Source organism: Phasianus colchicus, chromosome 16 (genome assembly GCF_987193195.1).
Source record: "Phasianus colchicus chromosome 16, bPhaCol1.hap1.1, whole genome shotgun sequence".
Lineage (NCBI taxonomy): Eukaryota > Metazoa > Chordata > Aves > Galliformes > Phasianidae > Phasianus > Phasianus colchicus.
The window spans coordinates 11,524,982-11,544,381 of NC_143451.1; the positions used below are offsets into that span (position 1 = coordinate 11,524,982).

The window sequence follows — 19,400 nt, forward strand, 5'->3', positions numbered from 1 at the left end:
AATGGGTTCCTAATTGAAGATTAGGAGTGAAAAACAACGTGCAGACTTTGCTGGAATATATCCGTTAGAGCAAATCTTGGAATTGGTCTCCGCATTGTGACTAATTACTGCTTGAATGCTGGCTGATGTTTTCCTGACTGCTATAGGCTGCAGGTATGAATGATAATAAGAGGATTGTAGGATAGGAGTTGAGCAAGATCCAGCATATATTTGGTTCTGGGGTACCCTTATCTCATGTTTAAGGTGCTGTAATATATAAATGATCTTTGAGCTGTCCTTTCTCTACTGATTTTCTCTTCTAATTAGAAGGATATTTTAGTGAAAGGAGCGATCTCAGACCTTTGTGAAATTCTCCACTAGTACAAATAATAGGAAATCTGAAATCACTTATTAGACAAGAAGTTGTTATGGCAACTGTAAGATGGTTGGCTAATCAGCGAGTGAGATCAGTTTTTATTTACAAGCATAATGAGCAATTAAGTTTGAGCAGCTGTCAGACTTGGAAAGTGATTAAAGTTCAACAAACAACTCAAATGGGTCAGTGTTGAGTTCTGGTGGTTTTCTGACACTGCAGCTTGATCATGTGTGGGCTTTAGCTACTATAATTAAAACTGCCTTTACAACCCATCTATGCCAGTAGCTTGGCATAGTCTGTGCGTGTTGCAGAACCCCCCCGCCCAGGCAGGTTCTTTAAAGGGTGCCAGTGGTCTTATGGTCTGGCTGCAGCTGGTGAGGTATTTCATGCATTGCATCCTCTAAAGCATGGCATGCATGCTGACATGCAGAAGCATCTCCAGGCCAAGAGGAGCCAGATTGTCACCCTTCTTCCGGGCACTCGTTCGTAAGAGGCATCGTTGTATGGCTGCTGGTCGCATGGGGAGCAACCTGCTGTTTGGAGAACCCAAAAGAAGCTAAGGAGGTCTTGCTCAGTGCCAAAGCAGCAGGGAACGTCCAGGAGAAGCCCCAGCAGGAGAGCAGAGCTGGCAGGGCTCGCTGTCCACAGTTGCTGGGTCCCACGGGCATCCCAAGCAGGAGCAGCAGTTCTCACGAGGTTCCCTGTAGGTGAGGCATTGCCTTTCCTCCAGCATTGCTGATGAGCGAGCTGTAAGCAGGGCTGGGTCCCTGCAGGTTGCAGGAGCTGGTGGATGTTTGTGCTGCAGTGTGACCTTCTGCCTGTAGCCTGCGGTTGTCAGAACACGCTGGGTCAGCCCGTTTCATTTGCTGGGATTTGCTTCCCTGCTGCACACGATAAATAGGCCATGTATACATGCTCAGAATCTGTGTTCTAGTCAGAATTTTAACCATCCAAAGACCAATATGTTTGTTTACCAAGAAGTACACTGTGATCCTCTAATACATTTACATTGGTTTAAATTTTACACCCCGTCATTTAATAGAGACAGTTACAATTCAAAGCATGTGATCTGACCTTCCAGAACTTACATTTTCTATTTATCAGTCTTTTTCAGGGTTACCTACAGCAGTGACACATGAGAAAACAGGGCTGTAGGATTGGACCAGGAAACACACATTTCTCTGCCCATGCAGGACAGGACTGCTCGCATACATCTTGTTGCCTGGTTTGCTCCCAGACTTGCTGAGCGGATCGCTTGGAAGCATTTAGCTCTCAGCTTTTGCAGGAAGGGTGAGCTTGGCTCGTTGGAAGGGGCAGCTGGCACTGGGGCACTTCCAGTGAGAGCAGCCTTGGCAGAAGCTTTCCCTGCTACCTAGCAGAAAGCAGCCAGCTCCCCCTTCTTCCTGCAGTGAACATTTAGTGGATTCCAGGCACTGAGCGTCAAGCCGTGGAGGTTTCGGAGAATTTCAGTGGGGTAGGAGCTAGCTGCCTCTTCTGCTGTCATCTTGCAGAGCAGTGTGAAGGAAGGCTGCAGAACCGAAAAGCAAATGGAAGCGTTTCACACAAGGAAATGTGAGCTGTCAGCCCTCGAAAGCTGTGCATGTGGCACTGCTGTAGTGGTGCAGAGGACACAGCTCTCACCTTCGTAGCCAGAGATTCAGAGGATTGCTGGATATGGGAATGTGTGTGAGACCCGTGCTACATGTGTCTTGCTCTGTTTGTAACACATTTTAATTAGCGCATATGAATGTTTGCTTAAAAATCTGCCAGTAGCATGCTGCTGTTAAGGGGTAAACTTGTAACTGCTGTAGAATTGAAAGATTTTTCCTTTTTTATCCCCCTTGCTAAATGTAATTAGTGTTTTCAGTTCATTGTAAGTATGTGAGAATATGAGCAATTGACTTTAGGAATAACCTGTGGAAAAAAAAGAAAAAGAAACTTAGGTAGGAGCCTGGTGGGTTATCTTTATTGTATAGTTTGTTTGGAACAAACAACATGTTACATGTGAGTGGGTGGGAGGGAGAGTCTTAAATATATGGGGATGGATTTTTAGAGTTTGCAGCTGCCATGGATTAAAAATTCTTGGAACATTTCATCCATGAAAGGCAATTAGTTTTGTTTTATGAATATGAAAAGCACGTAGCTTGTAAGTACTGGAGTGAAGTCCCAAGTGAGTTATTAGAACTTGCTTTACTCGTGTAGTACAAAATTAGCCATCAAGAGCTGATAGATTTCAAACAGAGCTCACTGACACACTGATCATCCAGAACTTTGCATAGACTTCTTCCAGTCTCACCTGTACTTGCTGAATGGCAGTGGATGGGGCAGCACGCAGCCCGTTGTGCTGCTGGGATGTGGCAATGTGATGCTGCCCTGCCTGGCTCCTGGGCTCTGCCTGCTCCTCACCGTGCAGTGTTGTACTGCTCAGTAGCATTTGTCTTCTTCACATGTGGGATACTATTCTTCTGCATTGTTTGGTGGTAACGTCTCCAAAAGCTGTTTGCACACTTTGTGAGAAGCTGCAACGATGCTGTTGTGTGTGATTCTTACTAACAGCAAATCCACTGCAACAGAGCCTTTGGGCATGCTTGCTGACAGTGAGGCTGGGAAAGACATCACCACTTCCAGTTGCCCCTTCCCTCAGATTTGCAAGTTAAGGTTGATAAAATGAATGGAGTCTGTGGTTTGTTTTGTTGCTTTGTTTTGTTTTTTTGTCATATATAGGGATTGTCTGCAGTGAGTTTTCTTTCTTGGCGAGAAAAATTTATTAGCTCATAAGGAATATTTGGAAAAAGACTACTTCTTCAGCATCTTTGGGTAATTTCCCACTTTCCTTTTTGCTTTCAGTGGGGGAGAGCCAAAGACTCAGCTATTAATTAATTTTATACTTTTGGTGCTTGTTCAGGGTGGCACTGTTTTAATAGCTGAGATTCTCAATTAAAGAACTCTCAGAGTAGCTGCTCTCAATGATCCAAAATCCTTCAGTACATGAAAACAACAGAAAAGCCCTTCATCTAAAATCCAAGTTCTGTCTGAGAAAGTGGCTATGTGCCAGTGTGGTTGGGAGTACAGCACAGTCTGCCTTTCTGTGGCCAAAGGAGCAGTTTTAGATAGCTGCCCTGGTGCACTGAGTTTAAGCAGCGCCGTGCTGGTAAGTTCTCTTAAATGGAGCCATGTTATAGCAGCCATGATCTAGTTCGGAAGGGCAGATCCGAGGGAAAACATTTGAATCACCTGAAAGGCCTTAAATTATGCTCTTGTGCCTCTCATCTAGAGAAGGACGGCAGTAACAAGATGCTGCCTGATGGATCGCAATGGCTCAGAGCAGGCGGCTGTCAGAGTGGCATCATGGGAGGACATCCATCATGAGGTGCCCAAAAGGAGCGTGGATTTGTTGCTCCCCAGCAGTAAATCATCCCATAAACATCTCCATTCAAACCCACTAAAATCCATTAGTACAGAGCATATCCTTTCAGATCGCCTTGATGCTTCTGATGGAAGGCTTTAGCACATTGATTGCTGATGTGAGCACCTGCTTGTGTGCTGGTTGTGGAGCTGCACTGTGCTCCCAGTGCCCTGAGCTTGTGGTCACACAGGGATGTCACCATGGTCCCTGCTGGGAGAGGTGAGGAATCATGTCACTGTAGGCAGAATGTCAGGTAAAAGTGGCCTTGAGTGGTGACATCGGCTCCGTGAGCTGGGAGCTGCCACCTGCCCTAGCTCTGGAGGACAAGTATTTGTGTGCAACAGGTTGGCTTTAATGGGCGTGTGTTCATGGGAGGAAGTTCTTGTTTTTCTTAAGCTGAGAACGAGGAAGTTGGGAGGATTTCACTTGGCTTTAAAGAAGCAGTAGTCTTTCAGCCATCTGTTTGGAAAGAGAGCTACTTATACACGCGTCATGCAGCAAAGCGTGCTGTCAGCAGCAACAATTTCTGCTGATGGGGGAACTTCAGAGAGAAGATTCCTTACAAAAGTCATTATTGTACAGAAACACGCTGTTCTGCTCAGGATGCAGTCTCCAAATGCCTTTAGGGACTGTGACTAAACCCTCATTTGTGCCTCAGATGAACAACATCTGAGTGCAGGAACTGCCTGGACTAGACTGCCCGTCTGTGTCCAATGCGATGGTTGTAGCTCTGTAGGGTCAGTCTAGTTTTATGAACTACATTTGCATCGAGACCTATGAGATGTGGTAAACTCAGGCTGACATGCTCTCCTGCCTACTCAGGTAATATTACAAGGATTTCTGCTTTGCTTTTCTTCTCAATCAGGTGATGCTCTGATCCAAGTATAAAGGAAAAATCTCCTTTGTTATACAGCAGCTAATATTTATTTCATATGCATTAATCCATTCACCTTGCTTTGCTTCTGAAATTGCTGCACAGCTGTGCTCAATTAATCAACTGTAGAGTCCTGTTCCTAAGAGGCTGAATTTCTGGGGGATGTTGAGCGATGTCTTTTCTGCAGCGCATCTAAATCACAGGGTGTTGTAACATAGCTGTGAATGCCACGTGCTCTTTAAAAAGCCCCAATAATTGCATGTTACATATTCATCTTTGCAGGTAAGTGTGATCTGGGTTGAAGGAGTTTGGCATGCGGGCAGCAGCTTCAAAAAGGAGAAAATCTGGGAGTTAATTGGAGAAGTGACAGTTCCCAGTCTCCTGTGCTTTCAGACAACATTTGAGCTCAAAACTCGTTACGGTTGCACATATGCGTGTCCTCAGATTCTCTTGTTATTTTGTTTTAATGTAGACTCTGCAGTCATTACAGGCTATGATTATTCATTTATTCAGCCCCAGAAACTCTGGCAAAGCAGTGAGTGGAGAATAGATGACTTCATCCCAAAGAGTTTCGATGTAAGCATAGCTGAAATCAATTGAAAAATCATGACAGTCATAGCGGGTGACCAGTGCTGCAGCAGTACAACCCAAATCACGTTTTCCTGTAATGCTTTGCAGCTCCGATTGAGCCCGTTTGTTCTAGCTGACTGCCTTTTTCTTTGGAAGTGTGAAGCTCAGCATTTTCAGAGCAGTGTGAAATAAGGAATGTAAAAAAAAAAAAAAGGACTTGGAGCAGTGAGGTGGCTAATTGAAAAACTCTCTTGGAGCTGTGCTTTCTTACAAAGAAACTGGCAGTTTTTAAGGAGCAAAGCACTTAAGAGTTTTGATCTACAATCTCCAATGACTCACTTTTATTTTTTAATAGCAGCGTTTTGATAAAAAGGAAAAAAAAGTCCACCCTCCTGTTGATTGTCATGATGTCCAAGTGTCTGTGACTCGTTTTAAAAGCAAAAGCAGGGAAAGGAAGAACAGATTGTTAGATCCAGGTGTGTTGTTCTGTTGTGTCACTGTCTTTCAAGCAGGATGTCTTGAACGCAGCAGTGGCCATATGAATGCCCAGCAGCTTCAATCACGTCTTCGTGCAGCTCAGACTGCTGATGTGTCCCCGTGGTCCTCCCCCAGGGCTCACTGCTGGTGCCATGGAGGCCGTGGAGGAGCTGGTGAATGCAAGAGTGACAAGAGCAGTTAGTTGATTCTTTAATGATTCTTTGAGGTAAAGCAGTTCTACAAGCTACAGCTCGGAGTAGAGATGTTCTCATCTCATTCAGTAGTTTATCTTCCCTTGTGAGCTATGGAGTGTTTTGTGTCACTTTCAAAACTGGATTTGTTGTTTGTTTTTCTTGTCTCAGAAGACCTTTGCGTGTTCTGTGAAAGTGTTTTGCTTTGATCTGAGCTGACCACCCGTGTTTTTTTGAGAGCTCTGCTGAGCTGCAATCCAGCAGGATGGCAGTAAGAAACTGCAATACTGTGGCTGCTTCTGTTTGCTGCCGCGTGTTATGCGAAGTGAAATGTGACACATCTGACAGCTTGATTTTCTAGTTTCAGTCTTGGAGCACCACTGATAGGCAGATGGACTATTAAGAGATAACACAAAGATTTCAGATCTACAATCTTCTGAAATTCCGAGACGAAGCAGAAGGGATGTTTCATGCCACTCGAATGCCAAAAGTCAGCTCTTAGCCGAAGAAGGGGAGGAATTTGTAATCAGAACTTCCTTGCTTTTGGATCTGGGTAACACAGTGCATTAATGTGCACGTTTCCTGCGTTAACAGGAGGTGCTTTTTTGTGCGTAATTCTTCCCAAATGTTTGAAGCAGGAGTCTCTGAAGTAACATCTGGAAAAGTCCCAAGAGAGAAAGCTGTGATTTCTCTGAACACAAAGATCTGTTCATTCAGGAGACTCTGGTATTCAGACAGAAACCACCACAGTTCTCCTGTTTTCATGTAATGTGATTTGCAGCTAGTGCAACACTACAGATTGTCCTTTTTGGTTACACGGTGCTGCAATCACTGTTTTTTACAGATACAGTTTTTGGAGAGCTTTTCACCCGGTTGTGCCAGTGCTTTAATGTGGGAGATGTGCTGCTGGTACCATGCCCGAGCACGAGCCCTTTTCCTCCTCTGATTGAACACTTTCATCCTAGAATTCCTTTGGTCATATCTCAGAGTCCCTTGTGCCACTGATATATGCCTTTCAGTGAGGTTGAGCTTGGGGAGCTGGTGATTTTTGAGCAGTACGTGCAGGGTTTGCATGGCATTCTTTCCCGATTCTGCACCAGTATCCGAAGTGCCATTAATTCTCTCAGTCGTGTCTATTTGCTGATTGAGAAAGAGCTTTGAGGAGATGCACGGCATCTGAAATATCCAATAAATACTGCAATGGATATTGAGTATTTATAATTAACTGTATTTTGGATCTGCTGGGGGGGATTCTCTATAGAAGAGTGGAGGCAGAGCAGCTCAACATTTTCTGGGAATTCAGCTTCATGCAAAGCTGCTTGTAGCAGCCGCTTTCATTAGGTGCATTTTGTTCTTGCAGTGTACATAAAGCTTTATTGCTGTAGAACGTGATCTGCCTTCACCTCCATGCAGTCCTTGCTGCTTAGCAAAACTTTCTATTTAACATTAAAAACCCTCTAATATTAAGAGATTTAAAAAAACAGTCACTGCATCTGCTCTGCTGGAGGTGGTCACCCAAGCTGCGAGGGATTTATGAGCACAGTGATGCAGAATGAGAGGCTATGCCTTAAACAGACCATATTCCTGAATCTGGGCAGTTGATTTGTTTTCTTAATGTAAAAATATATTTAAAAATTTGTGTGTTCTTGACAGCGTTTGACAGCAGGCAGCGGCTTAGCAATATTCATAGTCTATGGTTCTGCTATAATCACGTCTTAAAAATGATTGTGGAAAACGCTGATCCTGCACCAAGCAGTGTTTGCAGCCCATTCATTCATTGGTCCTGTAAAACCCGTTTAGCTAAGGTTTATTTTGACAAAATGTGTTTGTGGCACTACTCCATGCTAAAAATTGCGATGTTGCAGAGACGATAAAGTGAAGTGATGCTGCTGCAGTGCGTGGGTACACAGGAACATTGGGCTGTGGTCCCCAGTAACCTCATTCCTATTTCTCCCTGCAGCCATGGGAGGGAGAGCAAAATCCCCCTTCTCCAGCAACGTTTGGTTACTGCCTTTATTTTTATTTTATTTTTTTTTATCTCTGTTCTTTAGTGTAAAATATGGGGGAGCCTGTGTGGGTTTAAGACGTACACTTGTCTTTTGGAAATGATTAATTCAAACAGGAGTCGGAAGCTAATTTTAGTCTCTTCTTCAGCACTTGCTGCTGTTGTCGTTCATCCTTTGTAGCGTGCCTGACCCAGATTTGCTGCTCGCAGCCCCACAGCAGAGCTGCCTGGCTGCAGGGAAGCCGCATAGGTTAGCATGCCAGTTCTTTGAGCACTGTTACGTAGTGATGGAGAGCCCCTGCAGAACCAAAACACAGCAGGCTGAGGGCTGAATGCTCTCCTTTTCCATCATGTCATGGAATCACAAAACGATTTGAGTTGGAAAGGGCCTCCAAATGCTGTCTGGTCCCCCTCCCTGCACTGAGCAGGGACACCCACAGCTCCATCAGTGCTCAGAGCCCCATCCAGCCTGACCGTGGGTCTCTGCAGGGATGGGGCACTGCCATCTCTGGGCACCCTGTGCTGATGCTTCACCACTCTTAGCGTAAAGAACATCTCCCTTATATCCAGCCTAACCCAAGTCCTTTTTTGGCAGGGCCGTCCACCATCCTTTCCAGCTTGTACTGATAGTAGGGGTTGCCATGATGCAGGTGCAGACCTCGCACTTGGACTTACTGAACCTCTTGAGGTTCTCTGGGGCATGCTGCTCAGCCTGTCTGGTTGGCATCCCATCCCTTGAGTGTGTTGATTGCACCACTCAGCTCTGTGCCATCTGCAGACTTGCTGAGCGTTCACTCAACCCTGCTGTCAGTGCCATTGACGTCGGTGTCTTCTCCATTCTGAAGGTAGATGGCTTCTCACTCTCCGTGTGGATTTTGCACACTGTTTGATCTCAGCCCTCTGTAATTGCCTTCATGGTGGAGCTGCTTTAGCCACTGTGCTGGTGTCGACAAGTCTCTGAAACCTGAATTATCCAGACACATTGTCTTTTTCCAGATAATGTCCCATAATTACGGCCTGCAGGCATCTCTATGCGCAGTCACAGTGATAAAAATGTTAATGGAAAAACGCTGTTGGTAAACAGAAAAGGAGAAGTGTGAAGTCCTTGGAGCCCGGCGTTCTAAAACAAAATCTGCCTTGTTCTGGGGGACAGATTGGGATGTGATGTAAAGACAGAAGGATAGCTGGAGAAGATGATACCTGCGGTTTTGTTTCTGAATTAAGATATTTAGAAGATTTTTTTTTCTTGATTATTTTATATTAGGGAAAAAAAAAAAGCTTTTATTTGCCTTTTTTGGATGCTAGACATCCATAGAAAAACCAAGACTAATTTGAAAGGAAAGATCCTGTTTGCCATGAAGGCCTGCTTTTTGGGTCTCTTTGGCCACAGGCTTCAGCTTGAACTTCGCAGCCTTTCTGCATGTGGATAGAACAACACAGGGTTTGAATGCTGCAAGTGAGAAGTGTGAAAATTTCATGGGATTTCTAGGCACTGCTGGACAGAACTGTATTGAATTAGAAGGAAATCACAGAGGAAATAGTTCTTGTCAACTGATTATCTGAAGTTGTGGTTATGCTACTCTTGCAGTCATCCATGAGTGACTTCCAGCAGCTGTGCTATAGGCTGTTCTTCCTGTAGAATTTCCAGGAAGGTGGTCTTGAGGTTTTCCTACCTCATATGGTGTGGTATCTGAGAGGTTTAAGTTGGGATTAGCTGGCATTTTCTTACTTTCTCAGCAATTCAGGAGTCTTTGTGGAACTGTCCATCTGTGTGGGCTGAAGGTGGTGAGTTTATGGGATAATTGATTCTGCCTAGAAACCTCTGTGCTCACCCTTAAACCAGGAAGGAAGGTAGGACTTTGCTTAGACTCAATGGGGGAAGATGGGACTTGTTTATTTCTATTTTTCTTTTACTGGACAGTTTCAGCTGAGTCACTGAAGATGGATTGAAGTACTTAATCAGAAAGATGTGAGGAAAAAAAACATATAAATGTTTTATTTTCTTTTCAGAAAAGGCCACAGATGGCTCTCTACAGAGCGAAGACTGGACACTTAACATGGAGATCTGTGACATTATCAATGAGACAGAAGAAGGGTATGCACTATTTCAGTAAACTTCGAAAGGCTCATGAACGAAGTCACCTCCAGTTGCATTCAGCATGTGAGGAGGTGCAGTGAGTCTGGGGGCAGGTGCTTGTAGCTTGAATGCAGTTTACATGCAGATTGTTTGCTTTTCCTCCTCCTTTCATATTTCAGAGAGGCCTTGTAAAGTCCAGCATATTCTATGTTATGTGTCTGCCTGGGAAGGCTGGCATGAAAAAATGTCTGCTTGGAGAGAGTAACAAGTTTGTACTTCAGGGGTTCTTGGTTTCAGTAGATGCAGCTCAGTGCTTCAATGTTATTAATTTCAGCCATTTGAATAGAGAAGCTTCTTTGATGCGTTTCCTTCAGCATCAGACAAGCTGTACTTCTTGCAGTTTGCAGGAGAGCCCATGGCTGGTGTTACACTCTGGGCCTTCTGAGAGCTTGTCATCTTTCTTGTTTGATCAACATCTTGCTATTTTGGCGGCCCCAGGCATTGTTCTGCCCTTAGTATCTGTAAGACTTTGTCTTTTCACATAATTCTACATGACCCTAGTTTAGTTGTAGTCAAGTTATCTAAAGATAATACAGATGATTACGTCCATCTAGGAATGATAAAGGATTCTTGTCCCTCAGAATGGCATGTGAAAAGTATGTGAGCAGTCTTTTTACAATGGTATGTTTCTCCTTCAGTCCAAAGGATGCCATTCGAGCGCTGAAGAAGAGACTGAATGGAAACAAAAATTACAGAGAGGTCATGCTGGCTCTAACGGTGAGTGGAGGCAGGCTGGAATGCCTCAAAAGGGCAGATCCCTTTTCTTTTGTCATTTTGTTTTTCCTGGCATTCTTTTGAATACACACATTCTTCTCTTGTGAACGGTCACTACTCTGCCCTCTTCTCTTCATTTGCCTCCACACTTTCTTGAGGAGAGGTACTGGAAGCTTTGCTTAGCATTTTTCTAACTCAGTTGATTTCTGCTTTTGTCTGCGCGCTTATCCATCCTAAGTACTGACAGAGGAAAGTCATAGCTCAAGTGTGTCCCCAGCCTTTGGGACTTTACTACCCTCATCCTGCTATGTCAGGCTGTTTCTCCACTCCCAACTGTGGGCGTATTTGCAAGTGGAAAGTATAGCACTTGCCATATTTTCAACTTCCTAAATAGCTGGTATACTGTTTCCCTTGTGAATGGATCTCCGTAGGAGGCTCATATTAATTTATGCTGATCTAATTTCACTCAATAAAGTGTAAATTATATTCTGTGCATCTGCTAAGGTGTGAGATAATTTGCCAGTGACCTTTCCTACTGGGGAGAGCTGGGGTTTCCTGGATAATGCAGCACTCCAAAAGCGTGATGCTGGGCAGGCTGTGCGCCACAGCAGTCTGAGGAATGAGCAGCAATAACGAGATCGAGTTATACTGCTGTGGGTAGGTGATCTGTATGATTCTTTCACAGAGCTCTTGTTGCATCTCCCTGATGAAGCGTGACTGTACTTTCTGTCTTCATGCCATTTCCTGTGCGGGATTGTCATTTTGACAGATTACCAAGGACCAAACCATGAGATTATCCATTGCACAGGAAAGAGCAAAATTCATCAGGAGTGAGTCCGTGTCATCAGAGCTGATGAAAGTGGCTGAAGTAGAAGAGTAATTATAGACTCCTCAGATAGAGAGTTGCAGCAGTTATTAGGCATAGCTGTAAGGAGAAGTGACGCGTTGGATTTATCTCCATGCTAATCATGTTCTTCAGAGAAAAATCAACAGCTGTTCTTCCATGGCAGTTGAATGGCAAGTGGAAGGTGCCTCTAGCTAGGTTGCAGGGGGAAAATGTGTCAAAGTATAACCTGCCAGAGCATTCACAGGGGAGTGTTTTGAATGAGTGAAGATCATTCACCTGAATTCCCAACCCAAAAACATGACTTGTAGCTCAGAGCAGCTGGGTCCAGCTGTGTCCCAGCTACATAGAAAATGCTGGAGTGTCACAGTGTGATAATATCTCACAGTGACAGGATGTCCTCTGCCTTACCTGCTCTGGATGTGATGCTCTGTATTTAGCTGCTCAGCTGTGCAAGTTGGAAAGTTCTGCTTTAGAGAGAAAGAAACTTTGTATTTCTTTACCTTGAAAATAGACAAAAGTAAATTGCAGAAGTGTCCAACATGTTAGTGATAGGCAAGGTACTTCAGAATGTGTGTGTAGGAAAGAAGTTTTTGACAATATTGGAGAAAAAAATGAAGAACTGAGAATATAAGAATACAAAATCTTATAATCTTTTCTTCTCTCTCTCCCCTACTTTATTAAAAACAAAAACAAAAAAACAGAAACCTACCACATAGCTGCTGTGTGCGTGATCAAGCTTTGCTCCAACAACAAATGTTTTTTGTTTGTGTGTAGGTGTTGGAGACCTGTGTGAAGAACTGTGGCCATCGCTTTCATGTCTTAGTGGCAAACCGTGACTTCATAGATGGTGTTCTGGTGAAAATCATCTCGCCCAAGAATAATCCCCCCACCATTGTACAGGATAAAGTACTCGCACTGATTCAGGTACACAGCTTGTCTGTGCTTCCATATGTTGCTGCCTGAAATAAGGACTGTCTGCTGCAGTGCTATGCATCGCTGAACATGCTGTCATCATTAAAAAATGTGGCAAGTTTTTTACATGTAAAAACAAACAATATATCCAGATTGGCAGGGAAGAGCAGACATGCACATGCAGAGGAATTGTGTCCAGGGAGAAATATCTGGATTCTTGTTGGAAAGATAACTCTCTCCTCTGAAACAAGAGGGCTTAAAGATAAGTGGGTTGCTTTGCAATTTAACAGTCAAATTTAGAAACTGCAGACCTGCTTCTGTGATGGGTTTGTCATTAGAGGCCAGGAAATTTTAAAGCTTTTATTGCCATTTGAAGAACACTTAACCTTCCTATGTCTGTTTACCTGAATGGAGCCATTTCCCTCCTTTACAAAGTATTCTGAATTCCTTTTAAAGATGGCTATGGAAAAGTTAAGGATACAGGAGATAAATGGTTTTGGTGTCCCTTCTCTGGCTGTTCTGCAGTGAAAGTGCACTGTCAGTTCAGATACTGGCTTGTCTGCCACTCTTCCTTCTGTGCAGCTTAACAATAAACAGCCATGTTAATTCTAGAAACCGTTAGCAACACAAGGAAACACTGGTGCCTGCCTGGAGGAGATTTCACAATTATAGGCAACTTTATCACTAAGCTCTTACAGGCTACTGCAGATACGAGAGACTAAGAGATACTGCGTATTCAAAATGATATAAGCCTGCTGCAATGTTTCTTGTGGGATGGCATTTACAAACACATAGCATCATTTTCCAAATATACTTCTGATTTCTGTGGCTAAACATGGAGTTGAATTCCTACCGGTGTATTTGTTATTTGGATACGCAGGCAGGACATTGTTAGAGCATGACAATGTAAATAAGTGATTTCCAAAAAGGAAATAGGCTGGGTGGAGAGACAAGGTGGGCATTTCACTGGGGCACATAGAGTTCCTCTATTTCTGGTCTCTGATCTGAGCCCTGGGTGTCTGCTTGGGTGGGAGAGCTGGTACGTGTGGTGGTGGGGCAGTGATGTTAAACACTGCCCCATAAGGAGAAATTGTGTGTGTGTTTCCCTGCTGGTTGCTTTGGTACAGTGTCTTAGGGGATGTTGCTTACTCTGAGTCCTGGGCTTATGTGGCTTTTGATATAGAAAGCCTGGGAATTAAGGATGTTGCCTGTCAGGGGATTCTGTTAGTGTCACTGCAGCTGGGGCTGGTAGGATACTCTGTGTTCCAGATTGCCTGATGAATTCAGAGAAGTGCCTGCTCTCCTCTCATCTGCCCTATGGACGTTGCACCCAGAGCATCCTGCGTGTCATGATCACTTTGCTCTGCTCAGACTTTGCTCTTTTGAGCTCCCTGCAGTGCCAGGGGTGCTGATCTCTGCTCTGCTCTGCTAACATTACATTTATCCCTTTCTGTAGGCTTTTTACTGTTCGATATCAGGGAATTAATAAGAACAGAAATGTGAGGATTAATAGCAGACTTGGAAGCATGAAAATAAAGCTGTACAAACAGCATATGTCTTCAGCCGTATAGCTCTTGTACTCCTGGGCCTTCCCAGAGCACCAGCAGATAAAGCTGCTGTGCAATTCCTTATGTAGACACTTGACTGTTCTGAGACATTGGGCATCTTGTGTCTCAGTTTCTCAACCTATTTCTCACTGTACATGAATTAGCATATATTACCAACTGCTTATCCTTCCTTATCCTGATAGAAGGCCCTGGAATTATTCTTCCCACTGGGCACCAAAGGTGAAGCTTAGGGAGGCTTTTAGAAGTATGGCATATTCTTTTGAGGGAACATGCGTTAAAAAATGTCATACTGGAAAAATTGCCTTGTGATGGTCACTGATTTGGGGCCAGTTTTTCAGTAGTATTTTATTTACCTGTTTGAGCATGGTGAGATGCCAAGTGGGACTTGCACAGCAGCATCCTGAAATACCTCCCTTGATTGTGTGGCCCAAAGTCTTTGCAGATCTGAATTCAATCTCACCCCTGTCATACGCTTCTTTGGACAATGGACAAGTCTCCTGAGCTCTCTGTGCAGTTCCTTATCTGCAACACAGAGCTAATGTTCCTTCTGCCTAGCTGAATGGTAAGCTGACTAGGGCAGGGATTGTCTAACAACATGTGCAGACAGTGCTTAGGACAACAGTGCCCAGTCCTTCGTGTGACCTCTACGAGACATGCTGCTGCAGATAACGGTCCCAGTGCGGGCAGCTGAAGAGTACAAATGAAAGTGTCTCGTTTCTCCAGGGAAGAGTTACAGAAGAGACAATGCATAAGAAAAGCAGAGTGCAGATAAGTGAGTTCGCTGTCGTTATTGCTTTCCAAGAGATCCATAAGAAGCCAGTGGAATAGGGATGCATTAGTCCATGCTCCTGGGCAAACAAGTGCCAAAAAATGCTGGGGACTTTTGCTTCTAAGTTTCTTCTGAGTGATTATTTAATAGAGCATCCCTTGCTGAACGTTTTTCACTCCCACTTGCACACAGAATGGAAATGGGAAATACCATTATGTAGAAACATCATTCAGATGACTTGTTATGTAAATTGAAAATGCAAAGGCAGTGCAAGGGTAGAGTTACTTGTGCAGTAAATGTCTCTATGATAATCAGGGATGGTTTCGAAGGTCACTTCCAAGGAAGCAGAATGGCTTGTTGCAATTGGAGCTGGTTTCCATGGCTCAGACGGGACTGCTTGGACTTGGACTGCATCAGTGCAGTAGATGCAGTTAATTTGCTCTAACCAGGAAGCAAACAAAGAATTGCCAGCTTGCGAGTGATAATGGATTGTCTCCTGAGTACGTATTGTAGAGGTGCTTTCTTAGAATTGAACACAGTAGGTTTACAAATTAAATATTATTTTTTAGCTTGTTTTTCTACCTTTGATTTCTCTCCTCTCTGATACAAAAAGTAGTTAAAGACAGGTTTTAAAATAAAAATAAGTGAGGAACTAGTGTAAAAGTGATGACTAAATGAGGTAAGGTCGGAACCCACGCACGTCTCACAGCAGTTCTGGAGCCAGCATGCTGCACTCCATATCACATATATGGGGGCTTAGCTGAATGCTTTATTTTTAAATGAGTCATGATATTGCAATTTTTCCTTCCCCTAAATTGCTAATACGTGGCAAATTTCCAGCAAAAGTGAAAGCAGGGAAAAGTCTTTCAAGGTAGTGTGTTCCTAAAGCTTCATGAGGGCAGGAGGCTGGCTGGCGAGGAGAAACACTGTGTACCCCCAGTGAAGGAAAAGCTCAAATGTGAATTGAAGCCTTTTTAGACAGAGGAGAATTCAAGCGGGGGAGATGTTATGAGTGGGAAATTCTCCCTTTAAGCTTGTTCTTTCTGACACACTGGGCTGTCTCAGTGTTGGATGTGCTCTGTAAGAATACAGGCTTCGTTAGTTCTGCTGCTCGTGGGATTGCAAGTTTCACGATACATGAACCTCAGAAACAGCCCTGGTTGTTTAAGTTTTTTCTTAAAAAAAAAATGTTGAAGAAAGCTTGACAGCTGTTTTTTCTTCTGCCGTAAATGAGGACGTTTCACAGTGTTAATTACCTAAGATTATTATGTGGCTTCATGAATCCTGCTTAGACTGATTTAATCTTTTGTATGTTTTTAATTTTCTGGTGGGTCGTTAGCTGCAAAACATGAAGAAAAGATCAGCCTGCAGACATGCTAAGGAGAGGAGATTGGAAGGAGCTTTCATTTGCATTTACAGACTGATGATGGCAGGGGCTATACAAAACTACTCTGCACTGGGTTGCTGTGCTGTACTCACATAAAATGTGTATATGACTGTCTTAATAACATTTGCAGGATCTTTTAGACCAGGTCTAATGACTACAGCTTCCCTTTGAGGCTGAAATGTACAAAAGCTTTTGTGAATTAATATCTAAGGTCATGATGGAGAAGGAACTTTGTTGGGAATGTCCATGGATAATCCCTCCTGTTTTCCAGGCCTGGGCTGATGCCTTTCGAAGTAGCCCTGATTTAACTGGAGTAGTGCACATTTATGAAGAACTTAAGAGGAAAGGCATAGAGTTTCCCATGGCTGATCTTGATGCTTTATCTCCAATACACACACCACAGAGGGTAAGCTGCAATGTTGCAATGCTGGGGGTGTTTTCCACAGCTGGGTAACTACTCTTCTTTCTCCTCCTACTTCTTTGTACTTGGCTTATTTTCTCACTCCTGGAAGGACTTTAGAGAAGGGGCACGTAGCAGAAGCATAATGCAGCCACACTGTGACAGTTAAGTGGTAAGTTAGTGGAATCTCCTCCCTTGAGTCAAACATCAATCTGAAAGGAGTTCGGAGATTTGTACACTCGTCTTGTACCACAAAACCACCACATAAATGCTGCTAATTCTCAGAGAGAGACCATAAGTGTATGAAATTGCTTCATTTTTCTCAACATTATACTTGTTTCTCTTGGTAATAAACCAGAACCAAAGCCTGCCCTTATTTTAAAGGTATACAGATGCTGAATCTCCCTCTGATCCCATGCTAACATGAGGTCTTTATACCTTTGAAAACTTATGTATGTGAACTTGACAAAAACTACTGCTAGGAAGGAACTTAATGATCACAGGTGTTCTGATTATTCACTGTGAAAAGTTAATGAGTCTTTGAAGTGGTAAATGCAAATGATCAGAACTGAAGGATTACAATCCTTGTGTCAAGATCAATTAAATCCAGTACCTATTTATCACATCATCTCTTGTAAGCCTACAGTTTAGTTCCTAGTTTAAAATTATTTATAATTATTCATATTTGGCTCTTATTTTTACGTTGCTTTTTACTTCTCATAATAAATTGACGTATGTGCATGTGGCCTGGGTCAAAAAACACGGGTGTGTATTTTGGTTGCAGCTGTCTGTTTATGGGCTGGCCTGCCAGTCTGTTCTCGTAACTGCACTGACCTTTTCCACAAGGTACAATTATGTTCTATATTTGAGCCTATCTGGCTTGAGGTTGCTGACAAAGCAAGTGCTGTCACCATTCAGTTTTTTTGAACTATTGTCTTTCTGATGTGGCAGAGCGTTCCTGAAGTTGATCCTGCAGCAAATATGCACAATTCACAGTCTCAGCAAAGGATGAGCACCAGTTCTTATTCTTCACCTTCTCCAACGGCGTATTCTGCTCCTCAAGCTCCAGCTCTGAATGTGACTGGCCCCATCACTGCCAATTCTGAACAGGTATTGGGATGATTATTCTTTTGAGTGAAACTCAGCAGATCAAATTAGAAACCAATTTGCAGAGGAACTTTCATTTTCACTCTTCTGACATTGATTGCCTCCTAGGTCTGGTTCTGCTTAGTAATCTTTCCTCCTATTGTACTGCAAAATCTAGGGTTTAGCTTTGTATGTGTAGCCTCCTAATGACAGCAGTTATGAAATCTCACAGTCTGATGCACCAGTCCACTCAGCAGTGGTGCTCTAGGTAAGCAGTTTTTCCACTAGCCATACTCCTTTAGAGGTGCAAAACACCTTGCAAATGCAGTAAGTCCTTCTAACAAGGACTTAAGCCTGCATCCCTCAGGATACCCTAATATAATATCATCCTTTCTCTGTACTAAAAAAAAAAAAACAACTTAGCAGCCAGAGATCTGCTTGAAAAGTGTATATTCCTCCTCACATTTGAGCAAGACACACAAGATGACAACCAAGATCTGGTTTTAGCCACCGTTTTCAATTGCTTCTCTTCTATACAAGCATAGCACGTCTGTCTGTGTTGTGATAGTGACCGATTCTGCACAGTTTGTTTCTTTTTCTGTTGCTTTTTCTAAAATTTTCTCCCGGCTGAAACTTTACCTTTCTCCCCCACTAGAATATGCTGAGCCTCAGATATCAAGTCAGAGAGAGCCAGAGGTATCACTAAGTCACTTAAAGCCACAAGGTTATGCAGTTCTTTGCTGTCTTTTTACCCACAGATTGCCCGGCTGCGCAGTGAACTGGATATTGTTCGTGGGAATACCAAAGTGATGTCTGAAATGCTGACAGAAATGGTTCCTGGACAAGAGGATTCTTCAGACCTTGAATTACTCCAGGTAACACTTTTCTAGCAAATATGATTCTGATCTTGTCTGTGCTTGAGGTTGGTTGTGGGTTTTGTTGGTTTTTTTTGGAGGAGGATTGTTGTTGTTGTTCCCTTCAGTGCTATGATTTGCTTGGTTTATGTAATGGATGTGGGCTGTACTTGATCCCAGCTAGTCTCATCTCTCAATGCTTTTCATTTGATAAAGCTTCTCATGATGAGGATTTCTCAACTTCTGTTGAAACCCATTTCACTACTTTCTTGTACGTGTTGCTAGTTGGCTTTTTTTTTTTGTAATGTTGAATAGTCTTCCTTACCATAACACAGCCTAGAGCTGCCATAGGCTCATTCAGTAGTGAGCGTTTCTCCTTTCAAGTCCTTTACAATTAAGTGTGCCATAGTAAAACATTCCTGGCGTTACAGGAAAAAAAACCATTCCTTGGTTCCAGATGGACTAAGAATTGGCAAGGTTCTGTGGGTTCTCTGCCTCTTGAAATAAATGAACTTCTTTCCGGCAGATGTGCTGTAGGTTCTCCTGAAGGCAGTGGCTTAAGGCAGGAGCTGAGGTGAAGTTTCATGCTGTCAACATGGCCTGACTGGGTAATCAGAAGAGTTTTATTTCCTGGGTAATCTCAATCCAGTGCTGTGCTTGTTACTTTGAAAGAAAAAGCAACCTGTGTGTTGAGCTCACAGGTCAAGCTTCATAGCTACTTCTCCAGATCTGTGGTAGCGAGGTCCCCTTGGCTGAGGAAGTTAATACGAAGTAGCTGCAGCACAGATGAGAAATACTGTGAGCTAGCATCCAGCCACTGCCCTTACTGTCCTATTTGCCTTTTCATA

The 19,400-nt window shown here is 43.4% G+C and overlaps 1 protein-coding gene across 6 annotated transcripts in view; it reads left to right on the forward strand.

The window, feature by feature from the left end:
* Positions 1 to 19,400, forward strand: part of TOM1L2 (target of myb1 like 2 membrane trafficking protein) — a 51,373-nt gene that overhangs the window by 7,711 nt on the left and 24,262 nt on the right. For 5 of the 6 annotated variants that reach the window (XM_031606740.2, XM_031606742.2, XM_031606737.2 and 2 more), the window contains exons 2-7: positions 9,889 to 9,973; positions 10,654 to 10,732; positions 12,351 to 12,500; positions 16,484 to 16,618; positions 17,564 to 17,722; positions 18,457 to 18,573. In XM_031606740.2, coding sequence (XP_031462600.1) covers positions 9,936 to 9,973; positions 10,654 to 10,732; positions 12,351 to 12,500; positions 16,484 to 16,618; positions 17,564 to 17,722; positions 18,457 to 18,573 — 678 coding nt within the window. In that variant the 5' untranslated portion in view covers positions 9,889 to 9,935. Of the gene's footprint in view, positions 1 to 4,364; positions 4,584 to 9,888; positions 9,974 to 10,653; positions 10,733 to 12,350; positions 12,501 to 16,483; positions 16,619 to 17,563; positions 17,723 to 18,456; positions 18,574 to 19,400 lie in introns of those variants that run through there. The other variant, XM_031606738.2, reaches the window with a different exon arrangement.